At 37.9% G+C, this 21,744-nt stretch overlaps 2 protein-coding genes across 5 annotated transcripts; both read left to right on the top strand.

The window, feature by feature from the left end:
- The first annotated feature begins 4,596 nt into the window (after positions 1-4,596).
- LOC103716788 (zinc finger protein CONSTANS-LIKE 10) lies at positions 4,597-11,441 on the top strand. Of its 4 annotated transcripts, none has more exons than XM_008804950.4 (5): positions 4,597-4,756; positions 5,884-6,541; positions 7,466-7,690; positions 9,246-9,568; positions 10,530-11,441. In XM_008804950.4, exons 2-5 carry the CDS (start codon positions 5,960-5,962, stop codon positions 10,657-10,659), a joined length of 1,260 nt encoding a protein of 419 aa, XP_008803172.2. In that variant the 5' UTR covers positions 4,597-4,756; positions 5,884-5,959; the 3' UTR covers positions 10,660-11,441. The 4 variants fall into 4 exon arrangements, with proteins under 4 accessions (XP_008803172.2, XP_026664158.2, XP_008803171.2 ...); XM_026808357.2 differs by having other exon boundaries at positions 5,829-6,541; XM_008804949.4 differs by having other exon boundaries at positions 5,823-6,541.
- Positions 11,442-15,769: 4,328 nt separating this feature from the next.
- Positions 15,770-21,205, top strand: LOC113463365 (wall-associated receptor kinase 2-like). Its single transcript, XM_039128155.1, has 3 exons — positions 15,770-16,780; positions 17,811-17,847; positions 19,789-21,205. The coding sequence occupies exons 1-3, from the start codon at positions 15,820-15,822 to the stop codon at positions 21,038-21,040; spliced, it is 2,250 nt and encodes a 749-aa protein (XP_038984083.1). The 5' UTR covers positions 15,770-15,819; the 3' UTR covers positions 21,041-21,205.
- The last annotated feature ends 539 nt before the right edge of the window (positions 21,206-21,744 follow it).

The raw sequence follows: 21,744 nt of genomic DNA, 5'->3' as shown, positions 1-21,744 counted from the left end.
ACCAATAGTCTAATCAAACGGATTTATCGCAAAGTCGCTCTACGTTGACAAAGATCTCGCCTTGGTATAAGGAAAAAAGTAAAGCTATAATCCCAGTGTTCTGATCGAAACTTGAGTCCTTTTATTTGTCCCTAGTATTTGGAGTTGCATGTTAGCACAACATAGCATGGATTGGTTAATTTCTTATTGTGTCATTATCCTTCTCTACTCACCAGCAAATAAGCAGCAACGATAAACATGGGAAAAGTGGCTAAGGTGAATTGCAACTATCTATTTGCAATTCTATGTGAATAACATTATCTTGATCCAGAGAAAACAATTTTTATCATTTTCTTCTGAAAATGATCTCACATCCATGTTTATTGGAAATAGATGCCAGAACAATGTATTATTATCCTTTCCAATAGAAGTGGAAGAATCTAAAGTTGCTTTTATTGCTTCATTTACATAGGATGCTAGTAGGATATTCAAAAATGTGACATTGCACCTAAGACTGCAAATGGATCAGGTTGACCCATGACCCAACCTGACCCATTTTAGAAGACCCATAGGGCCGGGTCGGGTTCTAAAATTGAATCTATTCCATTTTTTGAATCGGGTCTAGGTTTATTAAATCTCGACCTGACCAGGATCCGACCCGACCCGTTGTGTTTTGGGTCAATTTTGGATCGTTTGCCGAACGACCCGATTCGGCCCAATTCGAACCTGGATTACCCATTTGGGCTTGCAGGCCCACAAGCCACAGTCGTAGCAAGGAAACCCAAAGCCCATCAAGTTAAATCCATCCATTTAGAGTTAAATCCAAAGCCCATCAATTTAGGGTTTTCCTAGTTACCTCTATACGACTAGCATTTTTAAGAGCATTTCGTCTCGCCCAAGCCGAGCGAGAGTAGAGAAGAAGAGATCTCTAGCCGCTTCCAATGGGTAAGGACTTGATCTCCATTCCTTTTCACCAATTCCCTTCCACCCCATCTCTTTCCTTCTCGCTCACATCCTCTTTCTTCTTCTTATGGCAGCAAGAATTAAGGTCCATGAGCTCTGAGAAAAGTCTAAGGCGAAGTTGTTGAACCAGCTGGAGGACCTCAAGGTAGAGCTTGCCCTCCTCCACATCGCCAAGGTCATTGGCGGCGCCTCCAACAATCTCTCCAAGATGTAAGTCTCTAATTTCTTTCCATCTAAGTGTTTGATCTTGATTGGATAATGCTCATAGTGTTTGTTTCTGGTTTGGCAGCAAGGTGGTGGGGCTCTCTATCGCATGGGTGCTGACGACGATTTCTCAGAAGCATAATTCGGTGCTGAGGGAGGCATACAAGAATAAGAAGTACCAACTGCTCAATCTCTATCTCAAAAAGATTCCCGCCATTTACGGCCGACTCACCAAGCACCAAGTTATTACTCTTCTTTTAGAAGTCTCCGCCACATAGATGATCCTGAACAGCTTCACTTTTTTCTCCCGGTCGAAAAGACCGAAAATGCACAATTAAAATAAAAGCAATTTTACATGTTTCGAAGAATTGGTGGAAGGATAGTGCAGCAATGAGCGGCCTTATGGTGCAGGGACTCTGCGATACCCTAACTGACAACCCAATGATCACCGAGTAACCCAAACCCAAATTTTTTAGGTCGGATCCGGGTTTTACATGGATCCGACCTAATCCGAATGACCCGTTGGGTTAAAAATTGTACCTGTAGACCCGACTCGACTCATTCCGATCTTTAATTGGGTCGAGTTTGGGTCTAAAATTAGAACCCAAACAAGAAATTGGATTGGGTTAGGGTCACTCAAGACCCTACTTGACTTGTCCCATCCCACTTGCATCCCTAATTGCACCGAGCACTTGCGCATAAACCTTTTAAATTTTTTTTGGTCATGTGCAGAGAATCAAATACTCAAATGATTCAAAGTTGCATACTTTAGAATCCCTTGATATTAAAATATCAACCATCTAGGCCTTTTCAATAATTTAAATTTATCAGGAAGATACAATTTTTCTCATATTTTATATTTTTTTCGTAAAAGAGCAAACATATAAAACTCATTCATATTGATGCCAGAGATCCTTTTCCGGCGATGTGTCTTGACCTCATGTGCAAAGTATTAATCTCGGAGCCACCCATTAATAGTAATGGAACTCTGTGCAAAGTTTCCTCCTGTGATATGAGTTACCACCCCTTGATCACTTATAGTACCCCAAACATCCGACTGCATTTTCCAACTGAAATGGAAAATGACTACCGAAATTGAATTGTACATCCAGAATAGACCTAAGAAGACATGATCCCAGGCGGATACTTGACATGTCCCCCCTCTTCCAGGTCCAATCCATGTAGACCGAAAATTAGGGGAGTTTAATTTCTCGCACCCCATGGTCCGCGTCTAGATTCCCACTACCCTGATCAGCCAACGAGAAAGCCCCGGCTCACCGACCCTATCCTCTTTACTCACCACATAAGCCGATTCATCTCGACGACACGTGCACCACCGAGCGCACTTTGCCATGGGCGTTGCGGATAATCTCGCCAGCTCAGCAGAGCACTAATGGATCTTTTCGCTGATGTCACCATCCAATCTCGCTTGTGACGTGGCTCGAACTCGGCCCTTCCCGTGGACCGCCCGCCACCTACCTTTAGGAAACACTGATAAATCAACAAAATTACCAATTAGCCATTCCAATTCCGATCAGACCGCTGTGCTTCGTTGTCATGGTTGTCGCTCCTGGTGATGATCAGCACGAAAATATTTGCGTCCCTGGGTCGCGGCAACGACAACGATGATGATGCTGACACGTGGTAAATTTAATATCATTTTTTAAAAAAGTCCACCGTATATTGCTCATCCAACGGTCATGATGCGCTGAAGCTGGAAGTATTATTTTCCTAAGAAAAAATCCCTCACTTTTTGCCATAAAGTCGGCAGTTGAGCGACGTGACAAAAATCTTCGGAGCTGGCCCTATCTTCTATAGACCCTTGTAGCGTCATAGGTAGGGTAAACGATGCTGACCGTTCGATCGGTGTCCTCTCACTGATCAATCGCAGCGGACGCTAGGCTTTTGGGCGGCGGCCGGGAGAGGCGACTGATTGGATGACAGCTGATGAGCGGTCCTCCTATTGGACGGCGGGGACCGTTTGAGAGCATAAGCTTTCTTTCACGTGGTGGGATCTGCCCCTTATTCGCTGTTGCCTATGAGCAAAGGTTCTTAGGGTAGGTGATTGGTTTGTTTCAATGGAGTAGGGATAGAAGGGTAATTGAGGAATTTCCTATTGTTTTCCCTACGCCCCTCGCCTCGTTGGCAACTTGGCATCCAAATTTGGCGTCTCTTATTATGGTATATCCTTTAACAATTTGTATTTACGTCTTGGTCCACCCTGTGATTTGTCCGTCTTGCAATGCCCGGGGTCTAGTAGATTTTTTTCCCCCTCCTTTTCTGACGTGGAGTGCATATCAGCTACTAAGCTACAAATCCCCTGTTAAGATAGAAGATACAACACTCCGGAGTATACTAGTGGGCATAGATTTGATCTGCCTCATGGCCAATCAATCGATAGTGCATTTGTGGTTATGTACCGACCATAATATTAAAAATAGCACATGGATTCTTCGTCTCAATGCCATGATTTTCATAAGCATAAGAAGTATGGTCTATAACTCTCCTACCATTGGAATTGCTTCCACGAGCCTTTATATCCATTTCATGATGTTAGATAATAAATTCTTATGTAATATTTTTTTTTTAGTTTGTAGTCTTCCTTTGTGCCATGAGTTTTGTTAGCCAAGATGAGAGGTACCCTAGAGGCTGTGTCCTGTAGAAAATCGGACAGAGTGAACCCATAAGTAGGTTCACTTATATCTCGCTTTGTGCATTTGAAATATTTTAATATAGTTCAATTGTATCAACTAATTATTACTATTCAGAGTACCTGAATTGTATTCTCTTGAAGAACCAGGAAGAACATGCTTTTGTGAAAGAGAGAGGGCACTTGCACATTATAATCCCTTACATCTTCTTAACTAATAGTGAATCTAATTCTAGCAACTTCCAGTATAGAGCTGGTCATGGATTGAATTTGTGCAAAAAAAAAAAATCAAACTTTAAATAAACCCGATCTTACACTCGACAAAAAATAAATATAATTTAGGCTTGAGGTCTGGCTCTTGATCAGCTCTTCTTCCACAGTATTATTCCATCAACTTGGTTTAGTTTTCTTGCTTTAGGTTTTCAAGGGCTTGTTTGCTCTTGGTTACCTGACAAGAGCTATTTTGTCTATGGGTACATGTTTCTATAGTAGGAGAAAACACTACATGATTTTTAAATTATTCTTCATCTAAATCATCTAACCCAGTATGCAGCCAAACTAACAAACCAACAAGAGAGGGGCAAACGGGTCATTCGGCTGGACAATGGAAAAAGTCGTACCGAACGCCGTGCCTCTCGACATGGGGGCGTTAGATCTCGTGCCGAGCCGAGGACCCGACAACACAAACCCCCCCCCTATCTTCCCCTTATTTACGCAAATGCCCCCAAAAAGCGAAAAAGGGCTTGGCCTCTCCGCTGCTTTTCATGAACCCTTTGGGCCCCGCCAAACCCCACCCTCATCTCTTTCTCTCTCTCTCCCTCCATCTAAATTCCTCACAGTAGCTTTGCAGCGAGTCCGGAAATTCCCATCTCCTCTCCCCTCTAGGGTTTGAAGGCTAGCTCGCACGAAGAAGGGAAAAAGGAACTTCCTCTTTTAATAGAGATATCTCGGCATCGGAAAGTAAGTCTTGAAATTTTCGCGGCTTGTTTGCGTAAAAACTGGTTTTTTTAGAGAGTTTTAGAGGTGTTTGAAGAATTTTAGTAGTTGCTTGTTCTCCGAAGCAGTGTTCGCACGAGTTTTCTTCTGTTTTAGATGTGGATGTGGATTTTAAGTGTAATTATAGAACTCGAGGTAAGTTTCTTATTCTTTTTGGAATTTTGATGAGCGATTTTGAGGTGTTTTATGTAAGACTTTGAGATTTTATGTTTTTGCCTCTTTTCTTTTATAATTTAAGATTGATTCATCTTTGTTTTCTTTTTTAATTTATCTTTTCTTTTTGATGTTAGAATGATCGCTTTTGATGACATTTTTGGAAAAGAAGATATTTTTTTATATTTTCAGCATGTTATTTTTTAATTAAATTAGTTAGTGCAGAGATATTTCTGCTTATATAAGTAATTCCTGCGGGCACGAGTCTATGAGATTCAGTGGAAATGTTTGGGAGATTTCTAATGTCTTATGGTAGACTTTTGGGGTTGAACCACTCCTTGAGGCTGACGTTATTAGCTTTTGTTTTTGCCCCCTGTTTAGGGGCCTTTTCAATGAATATGAACTAAGCATTTTTAAATTTTTGTGAACTGGAAGATTATAAGCTTGGCGGTGTATATTCTATGTTATGCTTTATGAATTTTATAAGGTGGGGCGGCAAATTGGGAGAGTCCCTTTGCTTATGACTCCATTAATTGAAATATTTTATTGAAATACGATATGGACGTAGACAAGCAATTACATGAGCTGGACATCGCTGCATCTATGTCTGCTTCTTATAATCACTATCTATGGCTAGCACCTGTTTACTGTTTATGGTGAGATTCATCCGTCTTTGAATGCATTTTGGCAAATATGAGGTAATTGCCTCGGAAACTTATCTTCTTTCGATGTTTTGAGAGTCAACTACAGTCTTTCTTATCTAGTTTTTTCTCTTTCTTTGTATGAAAAATAACTACATTTTGATCAACATAATGAATTTTTTTTTCCAATTTTCGTTCTGGACAAATCCTAAAATCTCTGGAATTTTGTTTGAAAGTTGCAGGGAATGCTAGTGGTTTTGATGCTGAATAAGCTTAATATAGAAGGCTGTGGTGTAGGTTAGGGAGCTGCTTTAGAAGCCAAAGAAGGAGAATCCTGCTGATTTGATACTCATCTGGTTCCAGAAAAGGAAGCATGGGTCTTCTTTGTGATTTCTGTGGGGAACAAAGATCGATGGTCTACTGCAGGTCCGATGCTGCATGCTTATGCTTGTCATGCGACCGCAATGTTCATTCCGCGAATGCACTCTCTAGACGTCACTCACGCACTCTTCTATGCGATAGATGCATTACACAACCAGCCATATTTAGGTGCATGGAAGAACATGTTTCACTTTGCCAAAACTGTGATTGGAATGGGCATGGTGGCTCGGCTTCAGGACATAAAAGGCAGACAATCAACTGCTACTCAGGCTGCCCATCTGCTGCAGAGCTTTCGAGAATCTGGTCCTTTTTTCAGGAGTTTCCTCCTTTGCCAGATTCTAACTGTGAACAGGGTATGGGCTTGATGAGCATCAATGAGAACAGTGTCAGTAACTTCTGGGGAGCTCCAGAGAACAGCAGTACCATAGATATAGCCAAAGCAGGCAAGATGAATGATCTGGAAACTGCTAATAAGCTCAATCCCTGGATTGGCTCATCTTCAACATCTGCAGTGAACCCTATGCTATGCGGTGCAGGTCAGCCAGCAGGCTCAGTGGATTCAACTACTCGTAAGGTGCATGAAACCTTTGAAATACCCATCAACTACTAACCAAACAATGAATATGTTTGTGACTGCTGTCACTTAGATGTTATTGTATTGTTCTGTATTATTTAATGCAAAAATATATCATGACTTGCAAATGTGTTTTATCCGCAAAATTATTCGGTCACCATCTTTTATGGAAGATCACCACCTTCAGTTTATTTTTCTGAATGAGTCAATTAATATGTCTGTCTGTCGGTCTGTATGTATGTACATATGTTTGCTTGCTTGTGTGTCTGATGTATGTAATTGCTTGCTTGTGTGTCTGATTTATGTAATGCGTCTGTATGTGTTTGTACATATGCATGTTTATGTATTGTGTAAGTGTTTTTACCATATGCCATTTTCGAGTCCTCTCCTATTTCATCTTTTCAACACCTTATGCATTTCTTTGTTCTTTTCTGCTATTATCTTTTCCTTATTACATACGAGGTATCTTTTAAGGATTTTGTGTTTCCTGAGAAGTACTAATAAAAGGGTTGTTTATCTAGCACACTTTAGTTTATTGATTGCTGTTACATAGAGGTCCATTTTAAGTTCAGTCTGCAGTTTTCTACATGTTTGCTTGATGAATTTCATCTGAGCCTACTAAAGAAAGCATCGTGAATGTTCTTTTCCCCCATCTGAGCCTACTAAATAAGGCAGTGCTTACTTGATTTTGAAATCATTTTTCTGGACATGAATTTTTGTATTGTATGTCTGAAAAATGATAGTACTTTTCAAACTCAAGTAAGTGATCACTTCTATGTTTGTGCACAAAGATTACAGAGAGTCTTCAAAAGCAACAAAGAATAATGCTTTTATTGACTATTTATGTGTATATTTCATTTTTTTTTTTTTACACTTCTCATATGTTTGCTAAGTGCTGAATTAGTCTGTACTTCAATGCTCCAGCTAGCGCTTAGTGGGACAAAAGATCTTGGTCTTTCCAAAGATGACTTCTACGAAGATCTCAACATGGATGATGTCGACTTGAATTTTGAGAATTATGAAGAACTGTTTGGCGCATCTCTTAGCAATGCGGAGCAGCTCTTTGATGATGCTGGCTTTGACAGTTTTTTTGAATTGAAGGAAATATCTGCTGCCAATTCCAACTGCCAGGGTGAATTTGTCACAGAGGTACACTTTATAAGTTCTTATTTGTCAAATGCTTCTGGTGGGAACTTTCATCTGCAATGACCACCTTCCCTAGTGTCAGAATCTCCATTTCTGATCAGATGTGATAGCACTGAGTTCAAAAATAGCTTTTAATAATTGCCTAACTGAACTTAACTAACCCCTTCCCCCACAACCAAAAACTAGAAGAAAAAAGAAAGAATGCAAGAACAAAAGGGCAACATGATCTTTTAGACCCAAAAAAAAAAGATCATGTGGCAGAAGTAGATGTAAAAATGGGTTTGCTATAACTTGCAAAACATAATATATGGTGTTTTCACTTATTGTTATAATGAATCAGTTGAATTATCACGTGGAAGAAGAAAACCAGGTGCAGTAGCCATGAGAGTGAACTATATGTCAGGCAATATTGACAGCTACAGCTTTTTATAGTTCATGTAATTGTCACTTTGTTTTGACATACCATTCTGCTTAGCGGTCTTCAAATCATAAATTGAATCATCCGAACTCATTAGTTTTCTCATGTTAGAAATTGGATGGACTTCATGAGGGCCGGAACTTCTTATTTTTCCATTGATAGCAGATATATAAACTACAATGATCTATTGCAAGTAGAACTGCCAAGCGGTACTGCAGCAAAAGTTATATTATTGTGGAATATAAAAGGAAGCCAAACTTCAAGCTTATGATGGTGTTGTCATGATTTAATTCTGAAATCTGGACACTGTCAACGACTGATCTTCTTGTGGGCACCTTATTGAGAAATTGCATTCTACCTAGTTGAGAAATTTCTGTTGCATTTTCTGATGTGTTATTTTTCCCTTGCATTAAATGTACTATGTTAATGTCTTTTTCTTCTTAAAGGTACAAGGTACATGAGAAGTTGCCTTGCAAAATTTAATTCTTATTCCTTCAATTTAGCTAGGCCCAGTCAAAGTTTTGGCGTGTTCTCATTTACTTTACTGTATCACTAGAGCTTACATCAGGTTTATGTGCACATGCCCGCTTTATGAAAGCATGTACACATATATATAAATAAAAATTTAACATCTAGCATGTCTTAGGGACTCAAGGCACTTATTTTCTTTGATAATGTTTTTAGTGGATGCTGATTAGAACATCCAAGAACCATGTATGATGGTGGCACGAAGCAAAATGCAAAAATATTTTCTTCATTCTCAGGTTTTAACGTCAGCTGCTTCTGCTAATTTAAAGACTGAAATTGGAATTATGGTATGAGTTTATGCTGGCCTTGTTGTATAGACATTTTTCCAGTTCATAAGCCTAAAAATTTATGAACTATAAATTTTGAGGCAGCCTGCAGCTGCTATAAATATACAAGGACATTGGTGTGGATCCTGATTACTAGCAGTTTGCGTATATTGTAGTCCACGAGCTTTGCTATGCTGCTGCATCATCATATGTTTTTGCTTGAATGCAAAAATTGAATTAAGCACATATGTTCTGCAGTAATTTAATTCCTTATTTTTAAAACTTTATCATTTATTGTTTTTTTAAGAAGATTCTCACCGTCCTTATCATCTATCTCACTTCTCAGGCATCATCTGCTGGGCAGGCCAAGCCTATGCAAGCAACATATAGCAATGCAGTATCTGCTGATTCTGTGATGTCAAATCCAGGAAGCAAAGCAGATCCTAGCCTCTGTATCCCAACAAGGCAAGCTCGGTCCAGCCTATCTCTTTCCTTTTCTGGTTTGACTGGTGAGAGCAGTGCTGGAGATTATCAAGATTGTGGGATGTCATCTGGGCTTTTTATGGGGGAGCCTCCTTGGTGCCCTACTGCTCCAGAGAGTTCCTCTTACACCCCGGCTGGCAGGGATAGTGCTGTGATGCGTTACAAGGAAAAAAAGAAAGCAAGGAAGTAAGTGCATTGGCAGTATGCATCTGATGTTAGATGCAAACAAGTTTTGTCACAGTTGTGGTTTATATTCATTTATTTTCATTTGTCTTTATATTTTTATTGCAATATATTGGTCGTAAATGTGGGATTTAGAGCACCTGATTTAGCTGCACATGAATCATTTTTGTTTGAGATACTGAAGTGATGAAGACCTATAAGTATTTGCATGCATCTGGAGTGGCCTAATGACAGATGTCCATAGAATGGCTGTTGATAATTTAGCTACAAAACACTATTAGACTTTTTTTTGTAGCAACGAGTATAAACAAAGCATTTGATTGGTTGCTACATGACAAATTGCATTGGTCATGCCATTGCTAGAGCCTCTCAAATGCAGTATGCCCAGATTTGGTCAGTAACTGACTTCTAAGCCTAAGGAAAGCTTATTTCTTTCTATATTGTTTATTTTTTTTGCCATTTAAAAAGCTTAAATCGGTCAGTTATGATCATTCAATCAGTATAGACCCTCTTTGTTCTGTCAAAGAGGGATGTCTAGTCCCAGTTCATCTTCACAATTTTTTTGAAATTTTATGTACAAATCAGATTTCACAAATTCCTGTGCCTATGTAGTGACTTCAGGTTTGTTAAATCATACCGTGGAGTGCCATAACTCCATAAAAATATTATTAAACCAAAAAAGCAGTATCTTGATAGATCTGTATCATTGCACCTACTATTATCAGCTAGCTCTTGCTATTATTTTCTGAAACCTGGAACTAGGTATCATTCAATTAAAATACTTGTATTTTATCTACATGCACTTATTTGGTGTACAGAAACAACTAACTTCGTATCTGCTTTGCTGACATAATGTTAGAAATAGCTAGAAGAACTCCTGGCTGTTGGATTTTTCTTTGCAAACTGAAACTTACAAGCATCACTGAACTGCAAAACTGAAGATTGTTTCTTTCTTTTTAAACAGGTTTGAGAAAAAAATTAGGTATGCATCTCGCAAAGCTAGGGCAGATGTGAGGCGGCGGGTGAAGGGAAGGTTTGTTAAAGCAGGTGAAGCTTATGATTATGACCCCCTCTGCAAGACAAGAAGCTGTTAAAAGAAACAAAACATCCTACTTAGTGTAAGATCAACTTTCATCTGATTAATATTTTGGGAGATGCCAGGCTGGTTTGTGCCCTTCCCATGGAATTTAAAAAGTTCCCATCTATTAATCAAAATAGACAAAGGAGAAAAAAAGAGAAAAAAGAAGAAAGAAAATAAAGAAAATGAAAGAGGACAAAATAAAGGTTATAAGTAGCTGGCTGGGAGTTCTTGAAGTACTTATTATGAGCAACTCTGCTGGACATATAGCTGAATTATGGTCTAATCTGCTCAGTTTGGTTAGATGCCCCAACCTCCTAGTAGTTTGGTTCTGTTCTTCCTTTTTTCCCCTGTCCAGTGGTGAAGCATGGATGTTCAGTAATTTGGGACAAGGACACTCACAGTCCATTCCTCCAGTACATATGATGGGGTAACATGCTGGTTCATTGACCCTCCTCCCTCTTTGCACCTCTTCATCTTCTCTTCATTTTTCCTGACTCCGACAATTGCCATGGCTTGCCCTGTGGCAGAGCCCTCCTCCCAACTTTGGCTTCCCTTAATATGTTTATACTTATATATATATATATATATATATATTCTTCTGTAATCTGTAGAGAATACAGTCTGTTGTAAGCAACATAGATCGCTTTGTATTTATTCACACATGAAAGAGATCTGCTTATATTACTGTAAGGCTTGGAAAAGTTGTAAAGCTGGTCTTTTGTGCTGTTGACTGTAGAAAATACTGTAATTGAAGCTTCGTAGATTTGTCTAAATTTATTGGTTAATTTGTTGATATCTTGGTTTTACAATGCCAAAAGGATCTTGAAAGTTAATGGTCTTATACGCAATTCAGCATGTATAAAGTTAAGAATTTCTGTCGTAGGCGCCATTGCTCTCAATGCTAGATTCATTCCTCTCTTTTTTTTCCATTCTTTCTATGTACTGTCTGTCCATGATCATACATCCTGTCATTTGAAAATAAGCAGAGGCATATTTGTCATAACTCCTTTTAACTGTAAGAGCTTAATTGCCCTAGGTCATTGTTAAATATAGTTAGTAAAATGTATGAATTACAAATGCATGTTTGGATCTTGCAAGTCCGGATAGTTTCAATAGTTTCTACATAACCAAAAGGGAAAATTGCAACTCAGCCTCTTTCGTTTTATGAAGTTACAAATACTGGAAGATTGCATTTTGGTTCTCTCTGTGACTTCAATTATTAATTAGGGATCTGTGGATCCTGTCTAGTTGTGATGATTTGTCTTCATGAACCAATGCAATTTAGTTCATTGGTTTGCATGATTTACTTTCGTTGTGCTTGGAATGGTGTTAAAATGGCTATCCCTTGACTTGTCATTTAGTGTGAGCATGTGATTGCATAGGGCCTGTTATCTACCATTGTTGTTTTAGTGTTTTCGTTTTTTTGCAAATTAGTGAAAGACTATATTGAGATTGATGCTGAAGATAGCATTTGCACACTCTTTTTTCAAAGCAGCAAATCTTTGTTACTAAAAGTTCTAAAAATTCTATGAAAATTTTGAAAAATAAAAAAAAATCACCATACATGTTGATTCTAGTCCATTTTTCTTGTGGATTTTGGAATGCAAAAGCTGAAAACAGAAAGCAATACCAAGGGTACCCCTAGTGTTTGGAGTTTCCTTCTTGCAAAACCTTAGCTGCTTCAAAAGTGCTTAATTTTTTTTTTCTGCATGTTCTCTGGTGGTGGCTCGTTGTGGCATAGAACTAGTATCAGAAGCAGGGTTGGACCTTTCTATTTTTATCTCTCTTTTTTTGATTTTTTTATATTTTGATAGGAAAGGCTGAGACTTACCTAACATCAGCCTTATCATACCATGGTGAATGTAATTTTCTGAGAAGATCACTGTTTTTCTTTTGCTAGAAAAGGTTTGAAAGTTGCAAACCAGCGGGAATCAAAGTTATATTTTTATCTTCTAGGCAAGTAAATGTTTTAAAACAACTGTAGAGAAAACTTTGTTTTGGAAACATTTAGGCAGTCTTTCGATGCTGAGCAGTTAACCAGGGGTAGATAATTTTTAATTCTAGGAAACTATCTTTGGATTTCTTATCCCTGAGTTAATAATATTCTCCATTTGGTTCAAGGTTGAAGCTTAGTGGGTTGAGCCGTGGAAAAAAAAAATTGTGGATTAAACTTTATTTCATCCAATGGATGAAATAAGAATGGCTAGGTTGAGCTCTTTTTAACAATTTTTTTTTTTAAGCTGTGTTTGGTTGGTTAAGTAAATAGTCATCCTCTAATAACTACAAAACCAGCATCCAAACACTGCTTTAATATCTGCTGTTGACTTAACAGTGTCTACGGATGGCCCAGGTCAAATGAATCGGGGAGAATAGCTAAAAAGATAAGCATGAAACTCTTGTAGCGGAAACACTCCTTTTTATGAATAAGAATCACAGAAACAAAGGAATATAATATGATACAATGATGAACGAATGTATATTAATTTTCCCCCCTTTTCTAACCATTCCAAATCGATTATAGGACAAATAAAAAATAAAAAATATATATTTATTGATTTCTTCCCTATGCTCCTAATAGGTGCAAACAATGATGGTGCCAATGGTACTAGTATAATAAATATATAATATAATAGATTTTTTTTTTCCTTACATACTCTCTAAATATTAAAATTTACATGAATATCCTTTCAAAATTAAGATTTATATGTATATATCCTTATCAAATACTTATTTTTTTTATATATATTTTTTCTTTTTTTGTCTTTTGCATATGTATTTATGCCATCTAACGCCATTAAGAAGTTAGCGGTTTAAAATTAAAATGACAAAATATCTTTAATGGATAAACATGCAAAAAAAAAATTGTTTATAAGGGTATACATGCAAATAGCAATTTCGGAGGATATTCATGCAATTTCGTACATTAAGAAGTATATATACATAAAAAAATCCTCAGATTTTTGCATAAATACCATTCTAAATATTGAAATTTGCATGCATGCCCTCCAAATTGATATTTACGAGTATCCTCTTATAAAATACTATTTTTGTATGAATACTTTTGATATAGTGATCCAGTTAAAAGTGATTAGCCAAAATTATATTTATTTGCATATATACTCTTATAAATGTTTTTTTTACATATCTACCTATTAAGGGTAGTTCAATCATTTTTAACTTTAAATTGTTAATTTTTTGATAGCATTAGATGGTGTGGGCACATATGCAAGTAAAAAAAAATAAAGTGTATATATACAAAATAAGTATTTTATAAGGGTATATATATAAATATCAATTTTGGAAGGATATTCATGTAAATTTTAATATTTAAGAGAATATATATATGCAAAAAAAACTCAATAACATATATAAATTAAAAATTCAAATCATTGTGCAGGATGTACAACTTCCGGAACATGTATAAACTAGAATTCATCAATTGTGATCAGCTTTTATCAAAATGGGCTTCCTCTGGTTGCTCTTTGGGCTGCTCTTTTTATAAATTCCTAAATATCGGAGGAGTCAAGCAGAAAGAGATTATGAATTATGGAAGACTTTTGCTCCAATGACAATTTGATCAAGAGTGGATGGATTTAATCTCCCTCTTAAGCCCTTAATTTGCTCCTACGAGAAGGGACAGTTACTCATCTGATAATTCACAGTCAAGTTTCAAAAAATATTTTGGTTCAATTTTGTTGGAAGCTAAACATTTCCTCAGCCTCTCAATTTGTTGGGGATCTACTGGTTAAGGCGATTCCTGGTACTTTCCGGTGGAGAATTTGGTTGCTTAGAAACTATGTCAGGTTTAGTGGTGGGAGCCAAGTCTTTTAGGCTCTTTCTTATTGACATTTCAACATTCTGGAAGGATTGGACTTCCGGTTCCAAACTCTTCTAACTTAAACCATTCATTTATTTCTGTTTCTCTTGGTTGTAATATTTTCTTAGACTTTTCTTCTATGGATTTTTTGTATGAATACCCTTCAAAATATTTAAAGTTACGTGAATACCCTCCTATTTTTATGTATATCTTTATAAAATATTTGCTTTGCATATATATCCTTCTTTTTTCTTTATATATATATATATATATATATATATATATATATATATATATATATATATATATATATATATATATATATATATATATACACACCCAAGCCATCTAACACCGTTAAAAAATGAGTGGTTTAAAATTGAAATGGCTGAAATACCTTTAACGGCTAGACGCACAAGAAAAAATTTTATGAGGGTATACTGCAAATAGCAACGCTGTGAGGGTATTCCTATAATTTTTCATATTTAGGAGGATATACACATAAAAAAATCGCTCATTTCTTGATGATGTTAGATGGCGTGAGTACACATAAAAAAAAAAAAAAGGAGAGCTATATATGAAAAATAAGTATTTGATGGGGTATACATACAAATTTCAATTTTGGAAAGATATTCACATAAATTTGAATATTATGGAGGGTATTCATACAAAAAAATCCTTCCGGTATTTATTTCTATATCTTATGAAATAAGTTCCAGAAAACCCAACATTTTCTCAAAAAAGGTGTACATTAGAATTCCATAACTTTTGATAAGTAGATCACACAAATTACTGTACCATTTTATCAAAATAATATACTTTTTTGTACAAATAAAATTATCTTTTATGCATTAAGCATATGCATAGCTTGGAAATTAATTCCAAAATTAAAAAGAATTTAGTCATATAGATCATCATAAATAATGTAAATGTTTTTGTTTTGGGCGAACAACAATGTGAATATTCTTCTCCAAACGATGATGATAAATAGGTGATTTAAATAGATGGATGATGATGAATAGATGAACGAAATAGATATTTAACTAGATAGTGAGGCCGAGTCTTTAGTTCATTTTCGTAAAAAGGAAGTATGCTGAATTTATGCCCTCGCGGATTTAACCCGCATTCCGTGAGTTGCCCCAATAGCAAGGCCAAGTCTTCTCAAGTCTTCTCTTTTTTGGAACATAGCAAGGCCAAGTCTTTGGAGCTCGTTCCTGTACAAAGGAGTCCCTGGAATCTTGACCCAATAGCGAGGCCAAGTCGCGAGGCCAAGTCTTTCGAGCTAAAAAAAAGTCTCCATCAAGCCCTCCGCCATTAATTCGATTGACCCTCGGAGACGACCTCCAGGCAACAGTGATGGAGATATCTCAGTCATCGAAGACTTGGTCGATTCCCCGGGGAGTCACCGCCACCACCAGGCTTCAACAATATAAGAAGCCGACTCCACATGAAAATTTAGAAGCATCAGCAATGAAAGAATTAATGGCGTGGCAACTAACGGTGTTGCTTCTACTTCTGCGGCTATCCTCAGCATTTGCCGCCGTGCCCATGGCTCGGCGAGGATGCCCGGAGGAGTGCGGTGGCGTCAAGATCCCGTACCCCTTCGGCATCGGCCACGGCTGCTTCCTCGATGGTTTCGACATCACTTGCAACGGAACCACACCAAAACCAATCCTTGGCGATTCCAACATTACGCTGGTAGATATCAACCTAGTCTACGGCCTAATGCAAGTTAATCATTTCATTGCTCATGCTTGTTTCGACATGCCGGGTAACTCACCATGGATAAGATTGACGAGGACAAAGTCCTTAAGATTCTCTGACACCCACAACAAGTTTGTGGCCATCGGGTGTGACACTGTCGGGTACCTCGTCGACATGGAAGAGAGGTTCTCGACTGGGTGTATTTCTCTCTGCACCAACAAGAGCTTCGTGACAGACGGGACCTGCTCCGGCATCGGCTGCTGCGAGACCAGTATACCCAAGGACCTCTCGGCCTTTAAAGTCGAGCTAACTAGCTATTACAATCACACCTACTGCTCGAGCTTCAGTCCTTGCAGCTATGCCTTCCTGATCACCAACACGTCGTTTAGTTTCAACACGTCGAATTTCTTAAGTTTCGAAGACGTTGAGATGGTGCCGGTGACTCTGGAATGGGCGGTGGGAAACAAGACGTGCGAGGAAGCTCGCAAGGAGAAGGACTCTGCATGCGTCGCCATACACAGTGAATGCCACGACTCGACCATTGGCCTGGGATACCGCTGCAAATGTTCCCAAGGCTACCAAGGGAACCCCTACCTTCCGGGTGGATGTGAAGGTAAGATGATCACACGGCGTCTTTTTCATCTTAGCATTTTTATTCTCCCTCCCATGAGATAATTGAGTAGGGATGCAAGCATGGTTGGCTTCTACATATATATATAGCTATATATATAGATCATACATAGAAACATAGAAACATAGAAATGTAGATACATACATCCATACATCCATCCATCCATACATACATACATATCTATATGTACATGCATAAATAGATACATGTATATATAGTACATAATACATATATACATATACTTATTTATACATACATATATGTACATAGGTATATATGTGACTATTGAACCACTCTATTTTCCATGTTTCACTTCTTCTTTATGCCTCTCATGCCTCTGTTTAGGCTGAGCTTGATGCTACTTATAGCCAATCTATATATATAGCCCACTTGACGTATACCGGGTTTGAGCTTGGGCTCAGACCTGACTTCTTTCCGCTCCCTTGCCTTTCTGTACTTCTGCTTCCTCCTTTCGTTTGCTTAATGAAATGCAAGGCAGTGGGCTAACCGTATTTTCTCACAAAAAAAGGGACCCAATTTGGATAATAGAGCTTCTAACATTAGCATATTGGCTTCCATCAAAAAAAAAGAGAAAAGGCATTATAGTACATCAACTTCAGATGGAGTCCAATTTACAGCAATGGCGACTTATCTAAATTTATTCCTTTCCTTCCATTTTAGGGAAGATCAAAGACTCTACTATAGCTAAGAATTCCTACCAATCAGAATTCTAACTAGACTAAATGCAACTATTATGTCCATCATACTAAACATGAGATGAGGATATTATATAAGTTCAAATAATCCAAGTTAGGTCGTATAGTTACCACTAAATCTTTGGAGGACCTCCACAACCGATCCTAACTAGTATTCACCACATCATATACATGATCACCTCCCTTCTCATTTGTTTTCTTCAAAAACTATGTACTCTATCTTGTCCTTTCATTTCTTATGTCTTGGCATAATCCATGCGTGGTACATTCCTGCAATATTTTTTGTGGCTTGACAGATATCAATGAGTGTAACGATCCAGTACAAAAGAATAAGTGCGCGAGGGATTGCATAAATACGGAAGGAAGCCATCACTGTACTTGTCCGCGGGGTATGCGAGGGGATGGTCTAAAGGGTGGAAGCGGTTGCACCACCGAATTTCCTTTGCTTGATGTGGTTTTAGGTAATTCTTTAGTATTCAGCTGCTTCTTTTTTTTTTTCCTAAAACGGATGTTTTATATAGTTTGAGTACGAATATATCCAATAATATCAGAAAACAATAAATTTCGGAGCGATAGGCCCACAGAATATCTTCGGAGTAACATGCCACATAAAAAACCACTCAATTCGCGGCCCTGTTAGCCTCTCTACATATGTCTGACCTAAAAAGCCACACCATGATTCACCATAGCTCAAATATCCCGAAGTAGAGGATATCCCTCTCCTAATTTTAACCGGGCTTAAATACGACCAGTATTGGGCGTGTCGTTTGCAGTGGAGTCCAAAAAGTAACGAGTGAAATGAAAATGAACCCCCACAATTTCCATTATCTAAAGCAATGGTTATATCTATTGATAATATTTATTTATTTTTACTTAGTATCATTTTTTATAATTTAATTTTATAATGATCCAATATCTTATGTAAAAGAAATAGTTAGAAGTTATTATTTAAAATTCTTGGTATAATCTTTTTAGCCATATTTGATATGCAGACATGTGTTTAGCTCCATACTAGTTTTGTATGAAAAAATCTTGGATCTTGTATATGTAGGATCAAGAATTCAAATAATAATTTATGGCTAGTTTTTTATAGCAAGATCCTAGATCAAAGAAATAGAAAACAATGAACCAATAACATATAAACATTAAATAATTATCATATAAGTTTAAATAAATAATATAATAAACTTGGATAACTAAGTTTTAAAATAATAGTTTTGAGAGCTTAGGATCATCCAAAAATTAGGTGCCTTTTTGGTAAATGTAGTAAAAATGTAAGATACACAAGACTCCTTACATGCCATACTTTGATGAATCTAGTTATGGGTCCATATAAATGTACGTAAAATGATAGCCAAATCAAGAGCCTAGAATCAATTTGCCTATCAAAGCTTGGTTAGTTTGGAAATAAGAAAAATTGTTAAAGGGCGGATAATTTGTGAGTAATAGGCCATTTTTTAAGACAAATTGGTTATATAGGACATTTTAAGTATCATAAGTATGGTGGAATTGGGGTACTAAGAGTTTTCCAATCTTCTTATCCCCATTTATACTTTGAAATAACCAAAAACTCTAGTTCTTTCAGCAATTAATATGTTGGGAAGCATGGATATTTTTGCCTTGTTAACCAAAAAAATAACCTCAACATTGTCCATTGTACCATATTACTATGTATCATTTCATGGAGACCCAAATACACTGGGCAATTCTTTTATGGAATAAAAACATTATATACAAATACAAACTGAGATCCATCTTTTTATCCTAAAATTATTTTTACCTTTTGAGAATGAAAGAAGCTATTTCAAAAATTCCCAACCCTTTTCAAACTAAGCCTAACTTATGAGAGCCTCTCTCTAGCCTAAGGTTTAAGCAATTTAGATTGCAAAAATGGTGCTAGTTTCAATCTTAGGAGATATGAGTTCTTTATGAGAATTGACTTTTAGGAGTAACCAGAGGAGCCAGATCAAGTTGTATCCCATAAACTACACTTAGCCATGGTATATCATCTCAGTACCAGATTCCGTACGGTGCCACCCTGTCAGTATGTCGGTACGTCCAGTACGGAGTATCGAACCGGTACGGTATGTTCCATACCATCTAATTCAGTATGGTATGGCATATCATGCACCTAGCTACTGTTGTGACAACCTAGGCTTATACATGTGTCCCCCGATCTATGGTTGCGGTCAACTAGAAGGCCACATTTTGATTAGCATCAACTAGTTATACAATCAAATATTAACAGTTAATTGTACTTATAATCTCTTGCAGCCATATAGACCTATATATGCATCCATCAACCTTACCTATTGCAAATGTTGCAGGTGTTGGCTCCGGATTCCTATTTCTATGTGTTAGCATATCTTGGTTGTACTGGATTCTGAGTAAAAGGAGACTCATCAAGCTCAAAGAGAAGTTTTTGAAACAGAATGGCGGTCTTTTGTTGCAACACCATATCTCTTCAATAGGTGATGGTCGTCGTGATGATCGTGGTATGAGGATATTTACCTTTGAGGAGCTCCAAAGAGCAACCAACAATTACGACGAGGATTGCATCATTGGTCAGAGAGGCTTTGGAACGGTGTACAAAGGGACCTTGTCAGACCAAAGAGTCATTGCGATTAAGAGATCCAAGATTGCAGCCAAGGGTGAAATTGAGCAGTTCATAAATGAAGTCGTTCTCCTCTCCACCATTAACCATAAGAATGTGGTGAAGCTCTTGGGGTGTTGCCTAGAGACCCAAGTGCCCTTGCTGGTGTTTCAATTTATGTCAAATGGAACCCTCTCTCACCACATCCATGGCGAAGGCTGTCAAGGCTCGTTATCCTTAGAAAATCGAGTGAGGATCGCTGCAGAAGCTGCTGAAGCACTGGCCTACCTTCACTCATCGGCCTCCACTCCAATCATTCACAGAGATGTGAAGTCCGCCAACATACTCTTGGATGAGAACTATACAGCTAAAGTTTCGGATTTTGGTTTTTCAAAGTTGGTTCCATTCGATCGAAACTGCCTTACTTCCCTAGTGAGAGGAACATTTGGGTACTTGGACCCAGAATACTTTCATTCCGGTCAATTCACAGACAAGAGCGATGTCTATAGCTTTGGAGTAGTACTTGTCGAGCTCCTGACAGGTGAGAAGGCTGTCTCGGTGAATAAATCTGAAGAGAATAGGAGTCTTGCGAAATGTTTCATTTCTTGCATGAATGAGGGTCGACTTTCTGAGATTCTTGAGGATCGCATCCTCCGTGAGGGATCCATGGAGCAGTTGATGGCAGTTGCGGAGCTCGCCGAGCGATGCGTTCGATTGAATGGAGAGGAGAGGCCCATAATGAGGGAGGTGGCAGCCGAGTTAGAGGGTCTAAGAATGTTCACCAAGCATCCGTGGGTCAAAGAGAACAGCGAGGAGATTGAACCTTTGTTGGCAGAGCCAATATCATGTGAGTCAACATTTTATGGTGCTAGCAATACAACCAACGATGGCGATTCTTCCTATAGCGGGTTTGTTGCATTCAACATCACGTGAAAGACAACCAGGATCCTATACAGTGCATGAACCACACTATAGAGTGCTATGCAGCTTTCGATGACCACCAATAGAAGATGGAGGAGCATCAAACAAGATGGTTCATAAGCATGTATCATATTATACATATTGTTTGATGCTGTCCATCTTCCAATAGTGGCTATTGAGGGCTGCATAGTACTATATGGTTTGGCTTGTGCACTGTTGAGGATCTACTCTCAAGGAAATATGTTTTCAATAGTCGTACCTATGGTATCATATCCATATACTATTGTAATTAATTATGATTGTTTTTATCATGAGTATATCGTCGATGTTGCAATAAGTAGTTCCAGTGTCGAATCTTCTATGCGGAAATTATTTACCATAAGCTTCTATGCAACTTTGTTTTCCAATGATTCCCCTATAGCATTTGGCAAGATCTGATGAGTTAATTAAGGGCATGCCATTTTGGATTAACTTTAGTCAAGAATAATAACCAATCCTGTACTAAATTTATCAGCGTCCACACCATGTGCTTTAAAATTTGAGCTATATAACGTCAGATTGAATTAGCGTGCAGCCAGGAGTCCCAGTACATGATACTAGACAATCAAAAACTGCATTGCAGTACTTATAGTCTGCCCAAGTTGGGTTGGTTTGGGCACGAATTTTGGGATAGGCTTGGGCTTTGCCATTGACCAGTCTTCTTTGATCAGGTCAAG

Source organism: Phoenix dactylifera, chromosome 1, assembly GCF_009389715.1.
Source record: "Phoenix dactylifera cultivar Barhee BC4 chromosome 1, palm_55x_up_171113_PBpolish2nd_filt_p, whole genome shotgun sequence".
In the NCBI taxonomy this organism is placed as follows: Eukaryota; Viridiplantae; Streptophyta; class Magnoliopsida; order Arecales; family Arecaceae; genus Phoenix; species Phoenix dactylifera.
The sequence above is the reverse complement of the archived record's forward strand: the minus strand, read 5'-3'. Positions and strand labels throughout refer to the sequence as shown.